At 35.6% G+C, this 20,124-nt stretch overlaps 1 protein-coding gene across 3 annotated transcripts in view; it reads left to right on the top strand.

Annotated features, from left to right (window-relative positions):
* Pgant7 (N-acetylgalactosaminyltransferase 7) overlaps positions 1 to 20,124 on the top strand; it is a 102,217-nt gene that overhangs the window by 57,912 nt on the left and 24,181 nt on the right. For all 3 annotated transcript variants that reach the window (XM_081766842.1, XM_081766844.1, XM_081766843.1), the window contains exons 4-6: positions 1,089 to 1,255; positions 7,110 to 7,317; positions 9,442 to 9,618. In XM_081766842.1, the coding sequence (XP_081622968.1) occupies positions 1,089 to 1,255; positions 7,110 to 7,317; positions 9,442 to 9,618 (552 nt within the window). The remainder of the gene's footprint in view (positions 1 to 1,088; positions 1,256 to 7,109; positions 7,318 to 9,441; positions 9,619 to 20,124) is intronic.

Below are 20,124 nucleotides of genomic sequence, written 5' to 3'. Positions count from 1 at the left end.
GAACCACGGATCCCACGCATCAGAGGTGAACGCTCTACCACTGAGCCACTACGGCTCCTTTTATATATTACCATTAGGATGTTGGTACCTGTCAGTAAATAAAGTAAGCCTTAACGTTTACGTGTATTTCAAACTTTTTTTCCTTGTGCATGGCCTAAATAGAATGCAAAACATGTATATGTTATTGAAATACAGTATTCTATATTGTGCAATAATGTTAAATATTATTATTAATAAATACCGAAACTTCCTACTGGCGCCTGTAAATAGTATGTTGTCAAGTGAGTAGCTTTCAAGGCAAATGTCGATGAGTCAAAGAACATAAATCTCTGTGTTTTAAATCCCATCTAGAAAGAACAGTAATAATAAAAATTAAGAGTCTGACTCACTAAAAATAATACAAAAATTTGCCATTTTTCTTTTGCTTGTTTTTGATAAGTGAAAGGAGATAATGAAATGCAACTTAATCACAATCATAGATAATGTTATTCTACAACAGAAAATATAAACCTTAAAAATTTTCAGTGTTGCCATCCACAGAAATTATAGTGTCCAAGATAACATGATACGTAATCAAATGCAGTTGAGTTCGTTCCTCCAGTATCTGCCTTAAGTTAGATTTTGGGGGAAATGTTATTCTGGCAATACTGTAGTTTCCATGGATGGCAACAGTGAAAATTCTTGAGGTTCATATTTTCTGTTGTAGAATACCAGTATCTATGATTGTAGTAAGTTGCATTTCATTATCTCTTTTCACTTACGGAAAACGAGCAAAACAAAAATGGTAAATTTTGTGTTATTTGTAGTATGTCATGCTCTTAAAGAAAAATATTACTGCAGGAGGAAAAAAACATGTTTCAGGATACACTAGAATTATTCGTAGAAATGCTAACATATCTTAACTTTAAGATCCAAATGTAAGTTTTAGAGCGTATCTGAATGTTTACATTACTTTAATCGTCAAAGCTATTTTCCTATTTGAAGAGTGCTTTGTTGTGTTGTAGGTTAGAAGCTTTGTTGTGTTATAGGTTATCAAACTGTCAAATAAAGTCACTATTATATTTTTAAATAATTGTTTCCATTGGCAGATGTAAATACTGGAATTATCCAGAAGACCTCCCGAAAACTAGTGTGATCATAGTGTTTCACAATGAAGGATGGTCTACGCTGCTTCGAACTGTGCACAGCGTTATGAACAGGACACCACCTCAGTTCCTGGAGGAGATTCTATTAGTCGATGACTACAGTGACAAAGGTATCAGTATTTTATTGTATTTTATACCAGTTTTGTTGTTTATAGGTTAATATACGACGGGAGTAGACAAAAGAAATTACTCGTAGTGTGATTCTTTGAATGGCTACAACCACATGACACTTTTCTACAGTCAGCGACAAAAGTTTTTTCTGTTTGATAAAATTAATTTTCACGAATGGATTCAGAATGAAAAGACAATTTGAGAACAGTTTTCAGTAAATTAAGAACCGCGGTGGCTCAGTAGTAGAGAGTTCACCTCTGGTGCATGGGGTCCTTGGTTCGATCCCAGCTCTCGCCAAGTGAGCTTTGTGGTGGATAAACAGTGTGCGTGGGTTTTGTCGGGGTTTAATTTTCTGTACCGTACGTTCCAGCCAAACTACTGTTATTCCCAAAATAACTTTTACCAAACGGAAAGAACTTTTGTCGCTTACTGTAAAATCTTATCGATATATACAGGGTGGACCATTTATCTTGAAACACTCCTGTAACTTTTAAACTAATGGAAATAAATTCTAAAAGTTTGTACGACACAAGTATTGGCAGAAAAACATTGTTTGACATACTCTGCAATATCACCAGGTTAACAGTGTTGCCAGCCCAACGTAAGTTTACTTTTTCAAGTGCATACTGTAAAGATTTTTATCTTTAGGGTAGAGCTAAAGGATGATACATGAAAGATTGGACTTCCCATCACCTTTTATTATGGAAATTTATTCTTGTATACAATAGTAATAAATATTACAAATAAGTGTAAGTTTCTTTAAATAACTTGGTAATTTATTGGTGAATTATAGGAGCCCAGTGACCATGTGTCTTAGGGAGTGTTGGATAAGCGCTTCTCAATGAGCAGGCGTATTAGAGAGTTAGTGGTTTCATCAACCGGGCGAGATTGATGTCTTCTGTGGTGCTGCTTCAATCTTCGTCATTTGCCGATCATTGGCGATGGTTGATGACATCTTGTTCGTGGCAGTCGTCTGAGGGGTGTTTATATCCAGCACATTATGTAGAAACACGTGGAACTTTCAATACACATTTGTTTAAGCGGTATGCATTGCAACTTGCTATACAAAATCATAGAAATTCGATGCAGACAAAAAATTCGATGGCAAAATGCGAATCATCTATGATCATTAATTAAGTTCTAAACTGGTCTATTAAAAAGATAATTATAGCATGATCTTTCTTTCTTTCTTTTATGATAGAAGAGTTTTCTTTTGATCTCAGACATAGTTGTAATCTTCTCGAAAATCCTACGTTTGTGTAGTATGACAGTGGAATTTGACGACTGAGACACCTCGTGTACTTGAACATTTTATAACATATGCAGGGCTCCCAGCTGTCCTATTTTCCTATTTTTTCTCTATATTCTAGAAATCTGTGTTTATTTGTCCTATATATGTCCTATATTTTGATCTTGTCCTTTATTTCCTATATTTTTCAGTGATTGAATTATTAAAAGTACAAGCCAAGTGCAGTTTCAATAATGATTTAAATTGCTACACATTAGCAATATGTTAAATATGTCTTAGCATTTTTTTTTCTTAGGCACTAGTCACTAATTCTCACTATTAATTTTTTTAATTTTTTTCCTATCCTCCCATGTTCACTCTTTTTTTTCTTTGTTTCCTTTGTGCTTATTCTTCTCCAATGAAGCTTGGCTGAGGAACTTTGCCATGCTCCAGTCTCTTATAACGCAAGCTTTGTTAGCATTTTCTTTCAGCAATGTGTGCAGCAGTATTGGCTAGGCATTGACAGGGCCGGCGAGAGCGGTCGCGGGCCCAGAGGCTGAGCAATCCCGGGCCCCTTAAATGACTTTTTACGTACTTACCACTTTGGACGGAGGTAAACTAAAATGAACATTAAGACTTATTTTGAACTCTTTATTAGGCCATTAATGCGTTTAACTTACATGTTAAACAGTATTGCTATATCTCCAAATAAGTGAATAATAAGAACTCTGAACGTAGCCTATGTTCACTGTTCGCTTTTTAAAAAAAAAAAAAAAAAAAAAAAAAAAAAAAAAAAAAAAAACTAATTAATTCACTATTTATGATTTTGGTTAGATCCTATACTTGTTGGTTCTAAGATTTTTGAAGGCTTCAAAACTAAAATGAATAAAAAAATTATATATTTAAATATAATGGTATCGAAATATAGAAAAAAAAAACATCTATTTGTAATAGCAAAAGTTCTCCCCTAATGCTCAATCAAATGCTCAAACACACTAATTTGTGAAGGAAATACAAAAAGAACATATTAAATAGTTAATAAAAGCTGAGAAAGTAAATGTTCTCAACCATCCAACCTACCCTGTACTATGAAATCTTTGCACAAATTGTTGCTATAAATAATTATATAGAAGTAAGCTATGCAGTTAGTCTTCCTTAACTAGAGACATGAGGCATTAGGCCTAATTTAGTTACTTCAATGAAATATTGCTCAAGTTAATTATAGTGTGATTAATAATATGATATTAATAGTAATTGTCTGTAGGAGAAATTTATTATATGTATTACTACTAGACAACTGTTACAGTTACAATTTATCCTTTTCTACGTATAGTTACAACAAAATTCCCTTTTTGGCCTTTTTCAGGGCGAATTCATCAATGAGAGCATCCAGTTTGGTACACTTGATAAGTTCTGTCTCCACTGCCAACAAGCCTTAGCTTGATAATCTGTCTTGACACATTGTAGGGAGTAAAACATTTTTTACTCTATTTAACGGAGAGAAAGAGCGCTCTGCACTAGCAACGGTAGCAGGGATTGTGGCGAATTTACGAAGGGCCACTGTCAGATTTGGAAATAAAGTTTCTAGATTCAAAGTTTTGATGTTATTTAGGAGATCCCATGGTGAAAGCGTTTTCTCACCAAAATTGGCCGAATATATCAATTTCAGGCTATGCAGTTCATCAGAAAGATCATCTCCTAAATCTTTTGGGTATCGTTGGACTAGTGAAGCTGCTTGTTCTTGGCTCTGTCATCTGTCATTTCTTTGCAAGACCACAGTACACAAAAATTGTTACACAAAGAGCGCACTGATTGGAAGCGAACTGAGTAAAAATATACAACATTTAGTAATTCTTTATCCTCGGCCGCCGGGCCCCCTTTGGGGCCTCGGGCCCCAGGGCTCTGGCCCCTCCTGCCCTCCCCTCTCGCCGGCCCTGGGCATTGAGGTGTATTGATATTCACCAACATACCCTAACGCCTTCCAATATTACTGTACATAATATACAGGGTTCCCACGCGTCCTGGAAAATCTGGAAATAAAAGTGTTTCGTGGAAACGTCCTGGAAAAGTCATGGAAAACAGAAAAATGGTGAAAATCCTGGAAATTATTTATGAAGTAGAAATGTCCTGAAATGTATATTGTATAACAGCTGTTAGAAATGTATATATAATTTGCAGAGCTATGAAAAATGAACTGCTGTTACATTATTTATTTTAGAGGGAAATATGTTGATCAAATATCTCAGTGTTTAATTAGATTTAAATATTTTTATAATAAACTTTGCTTTGTTCAGTTTTTTTTTTTGGGGGGGGGGTTCAAGTTATTTAGATAGCAAAGCTAATATGAACCAGTTAGTATATCAAGTCATTTATTTCAGTCAGTTTTTTTTTTTTTTTTTTTTTTTTCCAAAACAATACAGCAGGTCTACAAAGTTTAAAAAGTAAATGTTTTATATACTCTTATTCCGTATTAATCTAAATCTTGTTCCCAATTGCCCATTGGGGTGAAGGGTGGCATTTTCTTACAATACATTTATTTTTTTTTTTCAGTGCTTCAGATCATAATATTCTATTGTATAAACCAAATTGTCCTATATTTTTCAATGTCTTGCTGGGAGGCCTGCATATGGAAATACAAGTACTTCAATGCTTTCCAGATGTAATATGTTAGCTTACTTTTCGAATATTTGGGACTCCAAGTAGCATTCCCTCTTGTCCAAATTTGTTAATTCAAGCTCTAGTTAGGGGTTCATAAATGACACATATATATATAATGATTTTTTAACATTGTGCCATAACGATTCGTTTGCAACTTGCTCTTATTTTTCGTTGAAATAAAAGTAATAAGCCGTGTAAAGTTTAAAAACAAATAATTTTAAAAAATGGATTCGAACAGCATTTGCGTGAATATAAGTGGAAAAGCTTATACTTATGATGTGAAATGAACTTTGTTTTCTTGTCATAAAAATTTGTTCACTTTAAATTAATTCTTTGTATGTTTCTTAATGCCAAGTTCCCGTTTCTTGATGACATTATAAATTCAGCACTTAATAAAAAGCTCCATATGGACATTCAAAACCAGTTGCTCTCGTAGCCCATCTATAGAACGACGAAGCTAAAACTTTTTTAAAAAAAATGAAGATGAGGAATAGCCATTGCTTTTTAAATCTGCTTTGCTTTTCATTGTTCTTGCTTGTTTGTGACATACACGAATTGTTTATCTTCATTACTTCATGTTCATCTAAAACCATAAAGTAAACAATTAATATTGCTACCGAAAATGCAGTACAAATACCATAAATTTCGTTGAAAATTTAAATTTGTTTCGTAAGTCACTGTGCAAAAAGCGAAATATTATTTAAACAAAAGGCTGAATATATATAATGTTATTGAAGCAGCTTATATAAGTTATTAGATAACATCTATAAACAAGTTATGTAGCTAGGAATTCTATCGGATATGTTAGATGAAAATATATAGGACTAGCTCTTTAATTCTACAAGTACATCTATTAACTATGTGGGGTTTCTATAAGCTTAATTCAACTATGTGTAGATGTAGATCTTGTCCTTCATATTTTCAACTTAAATGTATTCAAAAGAATTCCTAGTTAGGGAGCTCCGAAAAAGATGACTGTTCCATCTACCAAAAATTGAGCAGGTAGCACACACTAACTTGAAATAAGATAAGCACCTAGTTTTGAGTACGCTTCTTTTGTGAAATGTTACAGAATTAGTTTTAAAATGAATATATAGATATACAGAACGGAAAATATCGAAAAGAAGTGACTTTCTTCCAAAAGATGAGAAAGATCATCTTTGTTCGTGGGTCTGTCCGTGGTAAAGATATTTCACGGAAAGTCCTTTAAAGAATCTTTCGGGGGAGCTGACTGAAATTTACTTCCACTGTTACTGTGAATGTTCGAAGTGTGGTATTCCTCATTCACACCAGGCAAATGCCGGGAAGGTACCTAACATACAGGTCCCAGGTCGCTTCGTTCATTTCCCAATCCTTTTTTCTTTCCCTTTCCTCAGATAGTGTGATAGCCGAGAGATGTAATCCCTCGTACGTGAAGGATAACATGGCCATAGATGTCGAAAGCCCAGAAATTTAATTCCCAATTCTTATTTTATGTAACCACACATTAGTTTATGGGCAAACTGGAAAAAAAAAAATGTGAATAGTTATAACTTTTAATTAGAAACAAGTTTAACCTATAGCGCGTAGCAATCCGAAGGCTTGGGATGAACAACTAGTTTTTACAAAAGAATTTTCACTAAGTCCGCTTTAGCAACAACATCTGTTTCGTCTCTTCAGCATTTTCTGTAAGTTTTCTTAGTTCATCGATATTTGTTTATGAAATTGATAGCTAGCTTAACGTTCCAAGATTATAACCTTTAATTTAAAGGAAAAGAGCATTAGTAAAGATAGAGAATTGACAAAATGAAAACATGGAATTAAACTAGAAATTCCACATACACAAAAGTTTTCTATCACAAACTTTCATGAGTTGGGAACAAACCAGGAACCCGTTGTATATTAAAATTAGCGCTCTACACTAAATTACCATGTGTCTTCTGTATATATGGCAGAGAGTTTTTTTAATTTTGTTTATTGATTTCCAGCTGACTTGAAGGGTCGCTTAGAGAACTACATCACGAGGTTTAATGGAAAGGTGCGGTTGGTCCGAAATAAGGAGCGCGAGGGATTGATCCGAACACGTGCCCGGGGCGCTGAGGAGGCCCGTGGGGAAGTGATCCTGTTTCTGGATGCTCATTGTGAAGTCAACAAGAACTGGCTGCCTCCGCTGTTGGCTCCCATCTATAGGAATAGGTAAGCTCTCGTGGTAGCTTGCACCAGCTGGTGTGTACAGAACAGTGGTAAAACAACAAAAGAGAAACCGCTGGGCTGGCAGGAAATTGAATCCGTCTTCCATGTACGAGGCAGATGCATCTACTACTAACTTAACAGAAGCCAGTTTTTATGCATTTGTTTCTTATTCTTAGGGCCTCAACTGATCAGACAGTTCTTGTCTATTGACTTTTATTTGATGGATTCACGTTTTAAATTTGTTGCGTGGACAGTTTTTTAAAATGAAATATTACCCGATACCAGTGTGTAAATAACAGTCTTCTGAAAATGAATTATGTATGTAGAACTCATTTGAAGAAGAAAAGTCCTTGCTCAACATATTGGCAAAGATAGTGGTCATTGACAGGTGGTGTGTTAAATGGATGGTTAAAAATGGAATAGCATAGGCACTTATTTGTATTTTGCTACTAGAGAAAAAGTCAAATACTGTCGAGATCTATAGCACATATTAGTCAAATCTTGTACTTATTTTTTTTATCGTTCAGTAATTCGAGGTGCATGTTGAAAATATTGCAGTATATGTTAAGCATCCACACGACGAATGTTAAATGCAATAGAAACATAACTCAGATGGAGCGGGTCTTAAAAAAAATAAAAAAAGAAAAAGTGGTGCTAGTCTCGATAATAAGTTCTCGAAGAAAGTTAAATGATCAGGAAAACTAACTTGCACGTATGATCCATGAATTTGGTCCAAATTATAGATTTCTAGTTTACACGGAACTCTTCCTCGAGATGATTCTTTTTTTTAATACCGAAATATAGTTTCGAATGGATCCGATGCGCGGGGCCGCGGTGGCTCCGTGGTAGAGCGTTCACCTCTGGTGCTTGGGGTCCCGGGTTCGATCCCAGCCACCGCCAAGCGAACTTTGTGGTGGACAAACACCGTGTGCGTGGGTTTTCTCGGGTTTTCCCGTTTCCTCCCACTTTCTTCATTCCACCATTTTCATTCATCACTCATCACCGTCTCCTTTAGCCTAACCGGCATAATCGTGGGACGTAAAACTTTAAGATTTCATTTTGGATCCGATGCGCAGTATAATTCCCATGAAATTCGTTAGTGGTAACTATCAAAGTTTTAATTTGATTTATGGTAGAAATTTATTTGTGCACAGTATTCCAAATACGAGGGTTGATCAAAGAAATGTTGCAAAGCCTATTATGGCTTATGTGTGAGAGATAGCTGGAAGGTCAATACACCTGATGATAGAGGGCACTTAATAAGACTAGTCGTCGATGTAATCACACTTTTTGTTCACTTGATTATCACAAAGGCAGTGAAAGTTTTCTATATCATTTCGCGCACGTGACGCATAGAAGTCCGCGTCACGTTCTCGTAGCCACCGTGAGACAGCAGTTTTAATATAATCACCTGCCAGATAATGGTGGCCAGCCCTTTTTTTTTAAATATATATATACTTTAGAACAGAAAAACGGTGAAGGTTACTGGGGCTAGGTCAGGGCTGTAGAAGGGGTATTCTAGTCGTTTCAAGCATAACGTCAATGGTTGAAGGGTCTTCTTCTCTGTCCAGGGTTGTCATTAACAATATTGGTCCGTCTTTCTGTGAAGACACGACATCACTTCCCTACATGTTGCTTTGAAATCTAGCCCTCACCATAGCCCTCCCCAATGAATGTCAGCAGGTGTAGTTGTGGGCCCACAGGTACCGCACCAGTGACCTCACTATTCTTGACCAAAATTCCAGACGAGTCATCATTTTTAATATCCGCTTCTCGGGTATACATGATCAGAATCCGAAATCTTCAAACTTGCACTAAGACAGATATGTTATTAATCTACAAATAAATTTTTGTTAAGTTACAGTTAATAACGTAAAACTTTTACGCTTTGTAACCTTTTTTTCGATCATCCCTCGTATAATTGTACCTGTTATATATTTTGTGGAGACTGCTGCATTGAAGAGTGTTTCTGTTGTGACTATTGTATTCAATGTGTAGTGTCATACGATTAATTACAAGTAGTAAATAATCTTGTAAGAAGGATATGGAGTAGTTGGATTTAACTATGAGAAGCTGTCGTGTTGAGTGAAATTACAACCAAACAATTTAGTGAATATATTGTTGTAGAACTGTGATGACGGTTCCTGTGATCGACGGGATAGACCACAATAACTTCGAGTATCGTCCAGTGTACCATGACAGTCGCCACTACAGAGGAATCTTCGAATGGGGAATGCTTTACAAGGAGAACGAGCTTCCACATCAAGAGGAGCGGAAAAGAAAGTACAAAAGTGAACCTTACAAGTAAGTGGGCCTTTTATTACCAGTACAAGTAGTTTCTAGTAGTTGCAAACTATTCAAGTGGAAAATTTGAGTCTGTAGGGAAGAGTTGTATTTCCGCTTTAAGTTTACGTGTTTGGTAATAAAATAAATATGAAAAATACTATAATTATAATAAGTAAATCTGTAAAGGCAGTGATAATATGTAAAGAAAGAATACTACAATATTCCTTCTCATTAACAAACAACATGCTTCAACACAAGCACTACCATGCAGCCAATGGATGCCGTCTCCGATGAAATACGAGAAGGACACAAAGAGAATCCCTTCATCCGCTCCGCCTCGAAAGACTGATTATAAAAGAGGAATGTTTTCTCTATAGTCTCAATGTTTAAATAACATTCCGAAAATCAGTCCGCTAATTGAGGTTATCCCACGAAGATCATGTTTGTCAGTTGTTTAGTAAATAGGGAATGTGGGTAGTATTGAGACTACTGCTGTGAAATTAATTTAAGTTTATAAAGAGCTGATTGGTAGCGAAGTGGCTCAGATTAATATGTGTAACTCGGTATGAGATTAAATAAAGTAATGGTTGCGACAGGGTTGGCTGGTTTACACCAATATGGTTAAAAAAATAAAAAATGGTTTAAACTAAAAAACAAAAAAACGTTCGTAAAAGTGTAAGTGCGTAAAATCTTGATAAACAGACATTTGTGGGTTATCACTTTTCACTCCCGTATATTATTCGTATTATATTCAGACCTAAATTCCCCATTCATTACTCAAAGAGATTATTCAACAAAAGCAACTTTTTTTTTTTTTTTTTTTTTTTTTTAATGTTTATAAATGTTTCTTTTGTGACTTTTTAAAATTTGTTATTGTTGTTATTCAACTGCAATCAAAGAAAAATTCTAAATATTGTTTCGTTTTAATAATGCTTAACTTACCATTGATAAAATACATCGAAATGTCATACTTTTTTTTAAAGGGAGGTGGGTGTGATACAAACCCTATGAGAGGTATTTATTGAAATCAGAAGTATCTTTGGCATCTATTTATGTATAAATGGTTCAGAGCCAATGTGGACTCAAATAATTCGTATCGTTATTCACTTTTCTTACTGATATGCAAATTAGGTGGTTGTATTTCTTTAACTTGGACTAAATTAGTTCTTCTGTACTCTGTAGTACTTTGAAATTGTTCATATGTAATTCTGTATAATGGTTTCACTTGTGCAACTGTTAATCTTTTTGTCCTCCTGGAATGACTCTTGACAATTATATTAACAAGTATGTCAAGATCAGTACAACATATATTTATCAGGAGTCCTTCGTGAGCGGGTCGGCAAATGTATCGAATTTTGTGGCCAATTAGTCCCGGTTTCGAGTTCAAATGGAGGACAATTTCTCTCGGATGTAAGCCGAGAAGCGGTTTGGATTCCGCTTTAAGCTTATGTGACCCTTTCCAGCATAACCCTGTTGTTGCATAATAACACCAAGGCAAAACAAACTTGTTTTTGTCCATATGTGATATAAATACATAGAGCAAGTTATTTAACCCCCCCCCCCCCAAAAAAAACGGGTTTTTTGGTTTTTCCAATAAAAATCATGGTTTTTGCCAATTCTGGATTGCGATGTGTAACAAGTTTTATTCACTGTCTAGCAAATGAGATTTAAGATGTGACCATCACGCTCAAAGCTTGGGTATTATAGTACGTGTTGTCTTCTCACACAATTAGGTTCATTATTATTATTCATTGCATATGTGCTTTGTCGTAAAGGCTACATCTGTGACACGCAAAACTCAAAAATAAATACAATGAAAATTCAATACTAGAGGTCTGATCGTTGCGCCTTAGCTGTGTGACTTCGTTGTGTGGTATGTATACTTGATCGGAGTTAACAAAGCTCCCAACATAACCTCATTGATATACTCTGGTTTTGTACGAGGAAGAAGGGAAATTGTGAATATTTCTTCTGTAACTACTGCTGAGTCTTTACAAAATTTAGCAGAACGCCGATGCTCAAATCGGTGCGTTCTTTCTTGGCAAATAACAAATCCACGGATTTTCACAGGTTGAGTATCAGTTAGTGTCATTCTCTGCAGCATTATTATTAGTTATTGAGAATTGGAAAACCATACTCAAACCATCAAATTTACTGCAGGGTGTCCTACAACCGGAACGCCTCACGCGTGAGATTCAGGTAACACTTTAACAGCAACGATGAAATGGCCAGTGGCATCCAGACATCGCTGACCTCGTTTGATGACGTTACCAGCAACACGCTGTAATTCTGCAGGTGTTATGTTGTTAATTTATCTGGTAATGTTCTGTATAAGATCGTTTATTGTGTCCGGATTGGTAGCATACACTTTTTTTAGTGTGCTCATAAATTAAAATCTCACGATGAAAGTCTGGGAACCTTGGAGACCAAAGGCCTCCACTGACAAGTCTGTCTTCAGGGAACACGTTGCTGATGTGGGCCATACTTTGGTTGGATGACTGACGCACGAACACACTGCTGCACTTAACTTTCCCATAAAATGCAGTGTAGCCAACTTTCAAGGAAGTGTTGTCACTTCACAAACAATTTAAGGTTCCTGTGAACTCCCCCTTGTCCGAGCACTTCGCCTTTTCGCCACCAGATGCTCACTTTTTCATTTAGCAATCACTGCTGGTACCTCTACTGGGAAGAACTGAAAGATCGTACCGCTCAGTTTGAATGTGTCCAGGATATCCACACTTGAAGTGGGCGGGGAGAGGAATCCAACAGTTTTTTTTTTTTTTTTTTTTCGTGCACCTGCAGTCAGTCAGAGTCTATTTATACAAGCCGTGTTGTTCAGCCGCAGGGCAAAACCTCAACCATTGATGAGTAACATAAATCTTTTCTTTTTGCAGGTAGGAATAGTTTTGTACGAAAAACGGGAATTAGGTTGCAGAGAACGTCATTCACATCGCGTTGACAAATTATCTGTCGTACGTTTATCACATGAAACTCTTTTCTTTTTTTGATTATTACCAGAATATGAGATAAAAAGAACCTAAATGGTTCTTTGTATACAGAAAACAGACAAACAATACTAATATTTTCTTACATATCAGTATTATATGATTATTTTTCTGAAGTGTATGATGCATGAAAAATGGACAAAATGAATTTTGACTTTTCTATTTGTCCCTATCCTTCTGAGTAGAGAGAATGATGTGGCGCAACTAAAGGGCCTGCAGGGCCCGCAACATTGAGAGGCCCAGAACAGAAAGAGGCCCATTTCAGTTTCGAAGTTAAACTTTATAATGTTAAGATGTTAAAAATTATGTGATGTTCCAACTATATCTCACTTTTACCTATGAAGACGGTAACACCTGAGCGATTATTTAGTAAATTAAATGCCAACAAAACTTTTACTGACCAGCGAAAACATTATGACCACTCGCTACTTTTTGAACGAAATCATCGGGCTGAGATAAGAGCTACAAGGCATAACACAACCGCGCGCCAAACACGGCAAGAATCTCACTCGATTAGTCAGTGTGATGCTTGTGCCTTGAATGGGGAAGGACGACGATATATCAGGGTGACTAAGTGGCTGGGAGCTTCATTTCGGAAACAACGCGACTTGTCGAGTTTTCGCGATCTGCCGTGCTTATGTATTTCAAAGATGGGAAAAGAACAGTGAAACCAGCATCGAACCAAACAACAAAAAGTGGGACGACCACACCTCATTAAAAATGTCGGATGTCGTAGACTCTCGAATTTGGTATAGCAGAATAGACGAAAACTATAGCACAATATAATAATAATAATAATAATAATAATAATAATAATAATAATAATAATAATAATAATGTGCATTTTTTTGCATACGAGCAAGTTGTGACTCACTAGATAGAACATAGAAAGTCAAAACTGTTCTCTGTAAATTTTACGTGACTCATGAATGTCGAAAGAGGGGGTCCGTTTAACATTTTTGCGGGGAGGCCCATTCGTCCTTACTTACGCTACTGAGAGAATGTAAGGTAAAATAATAACACCAATATATATATATATATATATATATATATATATATAGATATAGATATATATAGATATAGATATATAGATATAGATATATATAGATATAGATATAGATATAGATAGATAGATAGATAGATAGATAGATAGATAGATAGATAGATAGATAGATAATCCTGGCGCAACAGTCCCTTGTGATCTGAGCCTGCAGCGGGCTTATGTTAGTAGTAAGGACAACCACACCCAACTTCGCCGGCTGTCTAGATTGAAGTCCGCTATCTTTTAGTTTCCCAACTTTTCTCTCGATATTTGGTCAATACAGAAATGTTTGAGTGCCACACCGGGAATTAATCCCTGGACGATGCACACCGTATCACTTTCGCTAATCATTTGGTAAAATTCAGGTTAGAGTGGTACTGAATTAATTTTGGAATATGCCATTTCTCATAAGGTAAAGTTCAAAAGTATTGTGACATAATTAAAAAGCTCATTATCAACCACGTATTCTTGCCTCTAATATCTCTAAAAGTTTTCGAGTTATGTGTCAAAAATGGTTGAAACACTTGAAGTTAGTTTAGTAACTTGAAGAAGATAGTGGACTTATACATACATGATTAGAATTGCTCCAATTTTTATTTTTATTCTTCTTTCTCGTAAAGAAATACAAAATCATAATTTCAACCATTTTGGTACATTTTTCATAATTTGAAGCGCGAACAGCCGGTTTCTTTCCTTACGTTTTGAACTTGGGATTTATATTCTCCTTGTCACTTATCGTGAAAGTCATATAATAACATGGGTCACAAAGCTAGAATATCTTATGCGACAGAGGTAACGACAATTTTTGTCATTTCATCTCTCAAGATCTGTTAAATTTGACATTTATTGAATGATATCGGTTTTATAATACGAATAAATTTTTCGCAATAAGGTGCGTATAGTGGTCGTAAGAAATGGCAAAAGCTACCACTGACCTTTATAGTTTGACTCATGCTTTTTCGATCATGGTATTCCTCTTAAATTTTGCAAAGGACAGTATCATTTTAATTATCTTAACCTAATTTCCTAAAGCATCTCATTCGTACGCTAAAAGAAAGATTTCTATTTTTTATGTATAAGAATTCAGGGGATGCAAATTTATTCAAAATTCCTTTACAATTAAAGCCGCCTAAACAGATATTCCTTCAAGATTTCTGTATTTTGAAAACAATTCACGATTTCAGTTCTTTGTATTTACTTGTTTCCATGTTTATTTATATCAATACTGTATGATCAGTTCCCAGAATTATTTTAGTTCCCCGGTAAATCCATTTATAACAAGCTCCAAATACTGCTACAATTTTAATGTGGTTTCAAGAGAATCTGCATATCTCATCCTTTTGTTACTCTCTATATATTCATCTACTACGTAAACAAACATCAGTGAAAGAAAGAGGCTGAGAGCTAACATGTGCTCCGTGAGGAACGTTGTCACACCTTGCACTGATATATCTAGAGAGTCTAGTGTTGCCACGAGACGAAACGAGACAAGACGAGACTTCTGGCTGTGTCGTCTCGTCTAGAAAAGATGTGTCCGTCTCGTCTCGTGGCAACACCAGAAAGGCTGAGGCCCACAAAAGAGCTGTTAAACCAAGTGGTTAAAATTATAACTTTTAACCTAGTTTGGTTAACAGAGCACAACACAAAACACGACTGCAATCCTCCAGCAACGACTGCTTAGTTTCGACTGAACCCGTAATTACTTCGATAGGAACATTTGTCAATACCGTCAGTACAGACGAAAGGCAAGATTTCCCCATTTATTCTGATATCCTTTTTTCAGAACCCCTGGCGCCACTTCAACAAATAAGGAGGCCTATGTAACTTTCCCATTTAAAAAATTGTTTATCTTCGAATAACATCATAAAAGGATAAAAAAGATAAATTTTATTGTCAAATCAGAATCTTTTTCGAAACTCAGTGTCGAGAAAGGCTGACACGTTTCTGTCTTGGTTCGGAACGAGAAAGACCATGAAACAATAGTTAGTTACTGATAAAATTGCCACTTCTACGCATACTTGTACTTCTATTAAAGGATTTTTATACGTAGATATCTCCACCAGCCCCCGGAATAAAATCTTCTGAAACACTGATCTCAATGAACGCTTTACATTGTATTTGAATCTGGAGCACTATCACAAAATAATTAAACTTGAATCGATTGAAAAATGGAAGTGAAAGCTGTTTGTAAGAATCATTTTTAAAAAGTGCTTTAGGTATTCCCTGTTCTTTGTAGGGTTTGAAACGTTGAATCATTTGGATCATTTGAAATAATAAAAGATGGTATACATTTCGAAGGCAAATAATTTATTCCGAGTTAATAATTTTTTAAGCAAATTCAGAAACTGTGTTTGTATTTTTCGAGACACGAGACAAGACGTTTTACGAAACGTTTCGTATTGTATCGTGTCTCGCTTCAAAGAGTCCTGTCTCGTCTCGTTGCAACACTAAGAGAGTCTTACGCATTATCTTTCCAAGAAAATGAGCTAGAAACTTGAAAAGCACATTCAGTCAATTGTTATCATAGAATATACTATGGGCATAGCCGCTGATGTGTAGAAGGTGACACAGGTGGAATTTGTTTTTGGCGAGTTGGAGCCGTGGGGCTCTATTATTTGGATTGGAAACATTGGTTCAAAAATATTTTACATTTAGCATACATACATATACACATATCATACGCACACACACACACATACGTACATGTGTGTTACATATACTTTAATTAATGTGTGGATCTAAGGACAAGGTCCGGTTCGCCCACCCAAAAACCGCCTCTGGGAGGTGGATTGGAAGCGCACCCCTGAAACATAGAATTATGCTAATCGTAATCTTCTGAGATAGACTACCCCCCGAGGAATAAGTAAATAAATAAAAATAGTTTATTAATGTTTATCTTCCGTATACGATTAATTGAAAAATTTTAGTGTCTCAACAATGAGAGCCATATACAGGTGATCCTGCGTTCCTGGCGGAACTTCCCTAGTTGCGGACAAAATTTCATACTATAAACTCTTTTCGGCTCTCTCCCTCACGGTAGTTTTTTTTTAAAAATCTATTATCTACTCCCTTGGAGTAACTGTTGCTCTGTATTTTCACGGGCTTGCAACCGTCAGAATGAATATCTTGGCTGCCTTTCCAGCTACCCAATCAGCATGCAATAGATACATGCAATAACAATCAAATCCCACACAAACTACTCTACCCATCAAATATTTTAACATGGAAAGTTCTTTTACGCAACGTATTTCGTTTGTTTAAAATGGAATAGACCTAAATACATCTTTTTTTTTAATGTTCTTCTGGAGATTCGATAGCAAGACCGCTCACATCAAAAAATGAGAGAATTAGTGCTCTGACAATCTGGTAGAAATGCATCATGCCATATGTACATTACTGTGATTACATTGCTATTTATTCAATGATTATTTTGCTTAGAGTTTTCTTACTCTCCAGGGTACTCTTCAAGGATATACAATTACTCTTCACTTATGTCGCGAAAAAATATTCAGCTTGCAAATTTATTTCGAGAACTTCTCATTCCCTAATACATGTTTATACTCTCAATTTGTGCGTACAACCGACAAACTTACACAGAATCTCAACAGAGTTCAAATGTGAGGTGTCTGCTGTGAAACAAAGGTCAGTTATATGGGAGGGGATTTTAGAGTGCAGCTCTAGGAACACTGTGGGCTTTTAGAGTGTAATTCTAGGAACGCTGTAGGGGGCCATCCCGCTCCACCTGAGACAGAAAAAAAAAAGAATGAAAAGAAATCTGGCGGCACACGACTAATTCACACTGGTTACAAAGCAGGCACAACAAAGTTCTGAATGAAATATGTTTATTTTTTTGCACTATTCCATTTTCCGAACAATAACATTTACCGATGACTTGTTAGCCCCTCCACCACAGCCACTATGAAAACAAATTCAATCGGAATTTGGCCAGCTCGTTTGATCACGAATAATTATCGTTTGATCCCAAGCATAATGACGTATTACACACAATTTGGCTAGGGCTTGTTAGCCCTTGATAATCGGCATGTACCATTCCATAGACATTTCAATCGTAAATAGGTAAGCAAAGTTTCGTTAGTTTCTGGTAGAAAGTATGACAGATAAAGTTGATTGTTTATTTAACAATGGTGGCCTCTAACAATGAAACTAACAACAACAACTGAAATCGACAAGTACCATTTCATAGATAACTCAGTGGTAATCCGATGGGTGTGCCAAGTTTGGTCAGTTTCTGGTACAAAATATAGCAAAGTTGATTCTTTGTTTAACGATGGTGGCCTTCAACAATGAAACTAACAACAATATGTAATCAACACGTACTATTTCCTAGATATTTCAATCTTAAATGGGTGTGCAAAGTTTGGTTAGTTTGTGGTAGAAAGTATGTAAGATAAAGTTGATTGTTTATTTAACCAAGAAGAAATCCAATGATTGTTTATTTAACAATGGTGATCTTCAACAATGAAACAAAAACAATATGTGAAATCGACACATACCATTCCATAGATATTTCAATCTTAAATGGGTATGCAAAGTTTGGCCAGTTTCTGCTAAAAAAAGTATGGCTGATAAAGATGATTGTTTATTTAATAATGGTTTCCTCTAACAAGAAAACTAACAACAATATGTGAAATCGACACGTACCATTCCATAGACTGTGCCAAGTTTGGTTAGTTTGTGGTAGAAAATATGGCAGGTAAAGTTGTTTGTTTATTTAACAATTTAGAAATCCATCGATTGTGTATTTAACAATGGTGGTCTTCAGCAACGAAACTAACAACAATACATGAAATCGACACGTAGCATTCCCTAGATATTTAAAACTTAAATTTGTGTGCAAAATTTCGTCAGTTTCTGGTAGAACGTATGACAAAGTTGTTTATTTAACAATGGTAGCCTATAACAATGAAACTAACAACAATTTGTGAAATCGGCAGGTACCATTCCCTAGATATCTCAGTTGTAATCCGATGGGTATGCCAAGTTTGGTCAGTTGGTGGCAGATAAAGTTGATTGTATATTTAACAATGGTGGCCTTCAACAATGAAACTAACAACACTATGTGGAATCCACACGTACCATTCCCTAGATATCTCAATCTTAAATGGGTGTGCAAAGTTTCTTCACTTTCTGGTAGAAAGTACGGCAGATAAAGTTGATTGTTTACTTAACAACGGTGGCCTGTAACAATGAAACTAACAACAATGTGTAAAATCGGCACGAACCATTCCATTGATATCTCAATCGTAAATGAGTGTGCCAAGTTTGGTTAGTTTGTGGCAGAAAATATGACAGATAAAGTTGACTGTATATTTAATAATGGAGAAATCCAACGATTGTGTATTTAACAATGGTGGTCTTCAACAATGAAACTAACAACAATATGTGGAATCCACACGTACCATTGCCTAGATATTTCAATCTTAAATGGGTGTGCCAAGTTTGGCCAGTTTGTGGTAGAAAGTATGGCAGATAAAGTTGATTGTTCATTTAACAATGGTGGCCTCTAACAATGAAAGTAACAACAATAAGTGAAATCAACACGCACCATTCCATAGATATCTCAATCGTAAATGAGTGTGCCAAGTTTGGTTAGTTTGTGGTAGAAAATATTACAGATAAAGTTGACTGTATATTTAATAATGGAGAAATCCAACCATTGTTTATATAACAATGGTGGCCTTCAATAATGAAACTAACAACAATATGTGAAATCGACACATAGCATTCCCTAGATATTTCAACTTTAAATGGGTGTGCAAAGTTTGGTCAGTTTGTGGTAGAACGTATGGCCGTTAAAGTTGATTGTTTATTTAACAATGGTGGCCTCTAACAATGAAACTATCAGCAATATGTGAAATCGACCCATATCGTTCCATAGATATCTTAATCTTAAATGAGTCTGCAAATTTTGTTTAGGTTGTTGTAGAAAGTGTGGCAGAAAAACTTGATTGTTTCTTTAACAATGGTGGCCTTCAACAATGAAACTAACAACAATATGTGAAATCGACACATACCATTCCCTAGATATTTCAATCTTAAATGGGTGTGCAAAGTTTGGTTAGTTTGTGGTAGAAAGTATGTAAGATAAAGTTGATTGTTTATTTAACAAAGAAGAAATCCAATGATTGTTTATTTAACAATGGTGATCTTCAACAATGAAACAAAAACAATATGTGAAATCGACACATACCATTCCATAGATATTTCAATCTTAAATGGGTATGCAAAGTTTGGCCAGTTTCTGCTAAAAAAAGTATGGCTGATAAAGATGATTGTTTATTTAATAATGGTTTCCTCTAACAAGAAAACTAACAACAATATGTGAAATCGACACGTACCATTCCATAGACTGTGCCAAGTTTGGTTAGTTTGTGGTAGAAAATATGGCAGGTAAAGTTGTTTGTTTATTTAACAATTTAGAAATCCATCGATTGTGTATTTAACAATGGTGGTCTT

Source organism: Thermobia domestica, chromosome 7 (assembly GCF_964235325.1).
Source record: "Thermobia domestica chromosome 7, izTheDome1.hap1.1, whole genome shotgun sequence".
NCBI classification, from domain to species: domain Eukaryota; kingdom Metazoa; phylum Arthropoda; class Insecta; order Zygentoma; family Lepismatidae; genus Thermobia; species Thermobia domestica.
This window is presented reverse-complemented; position numbering and strand designations above follow the sequence as displayed.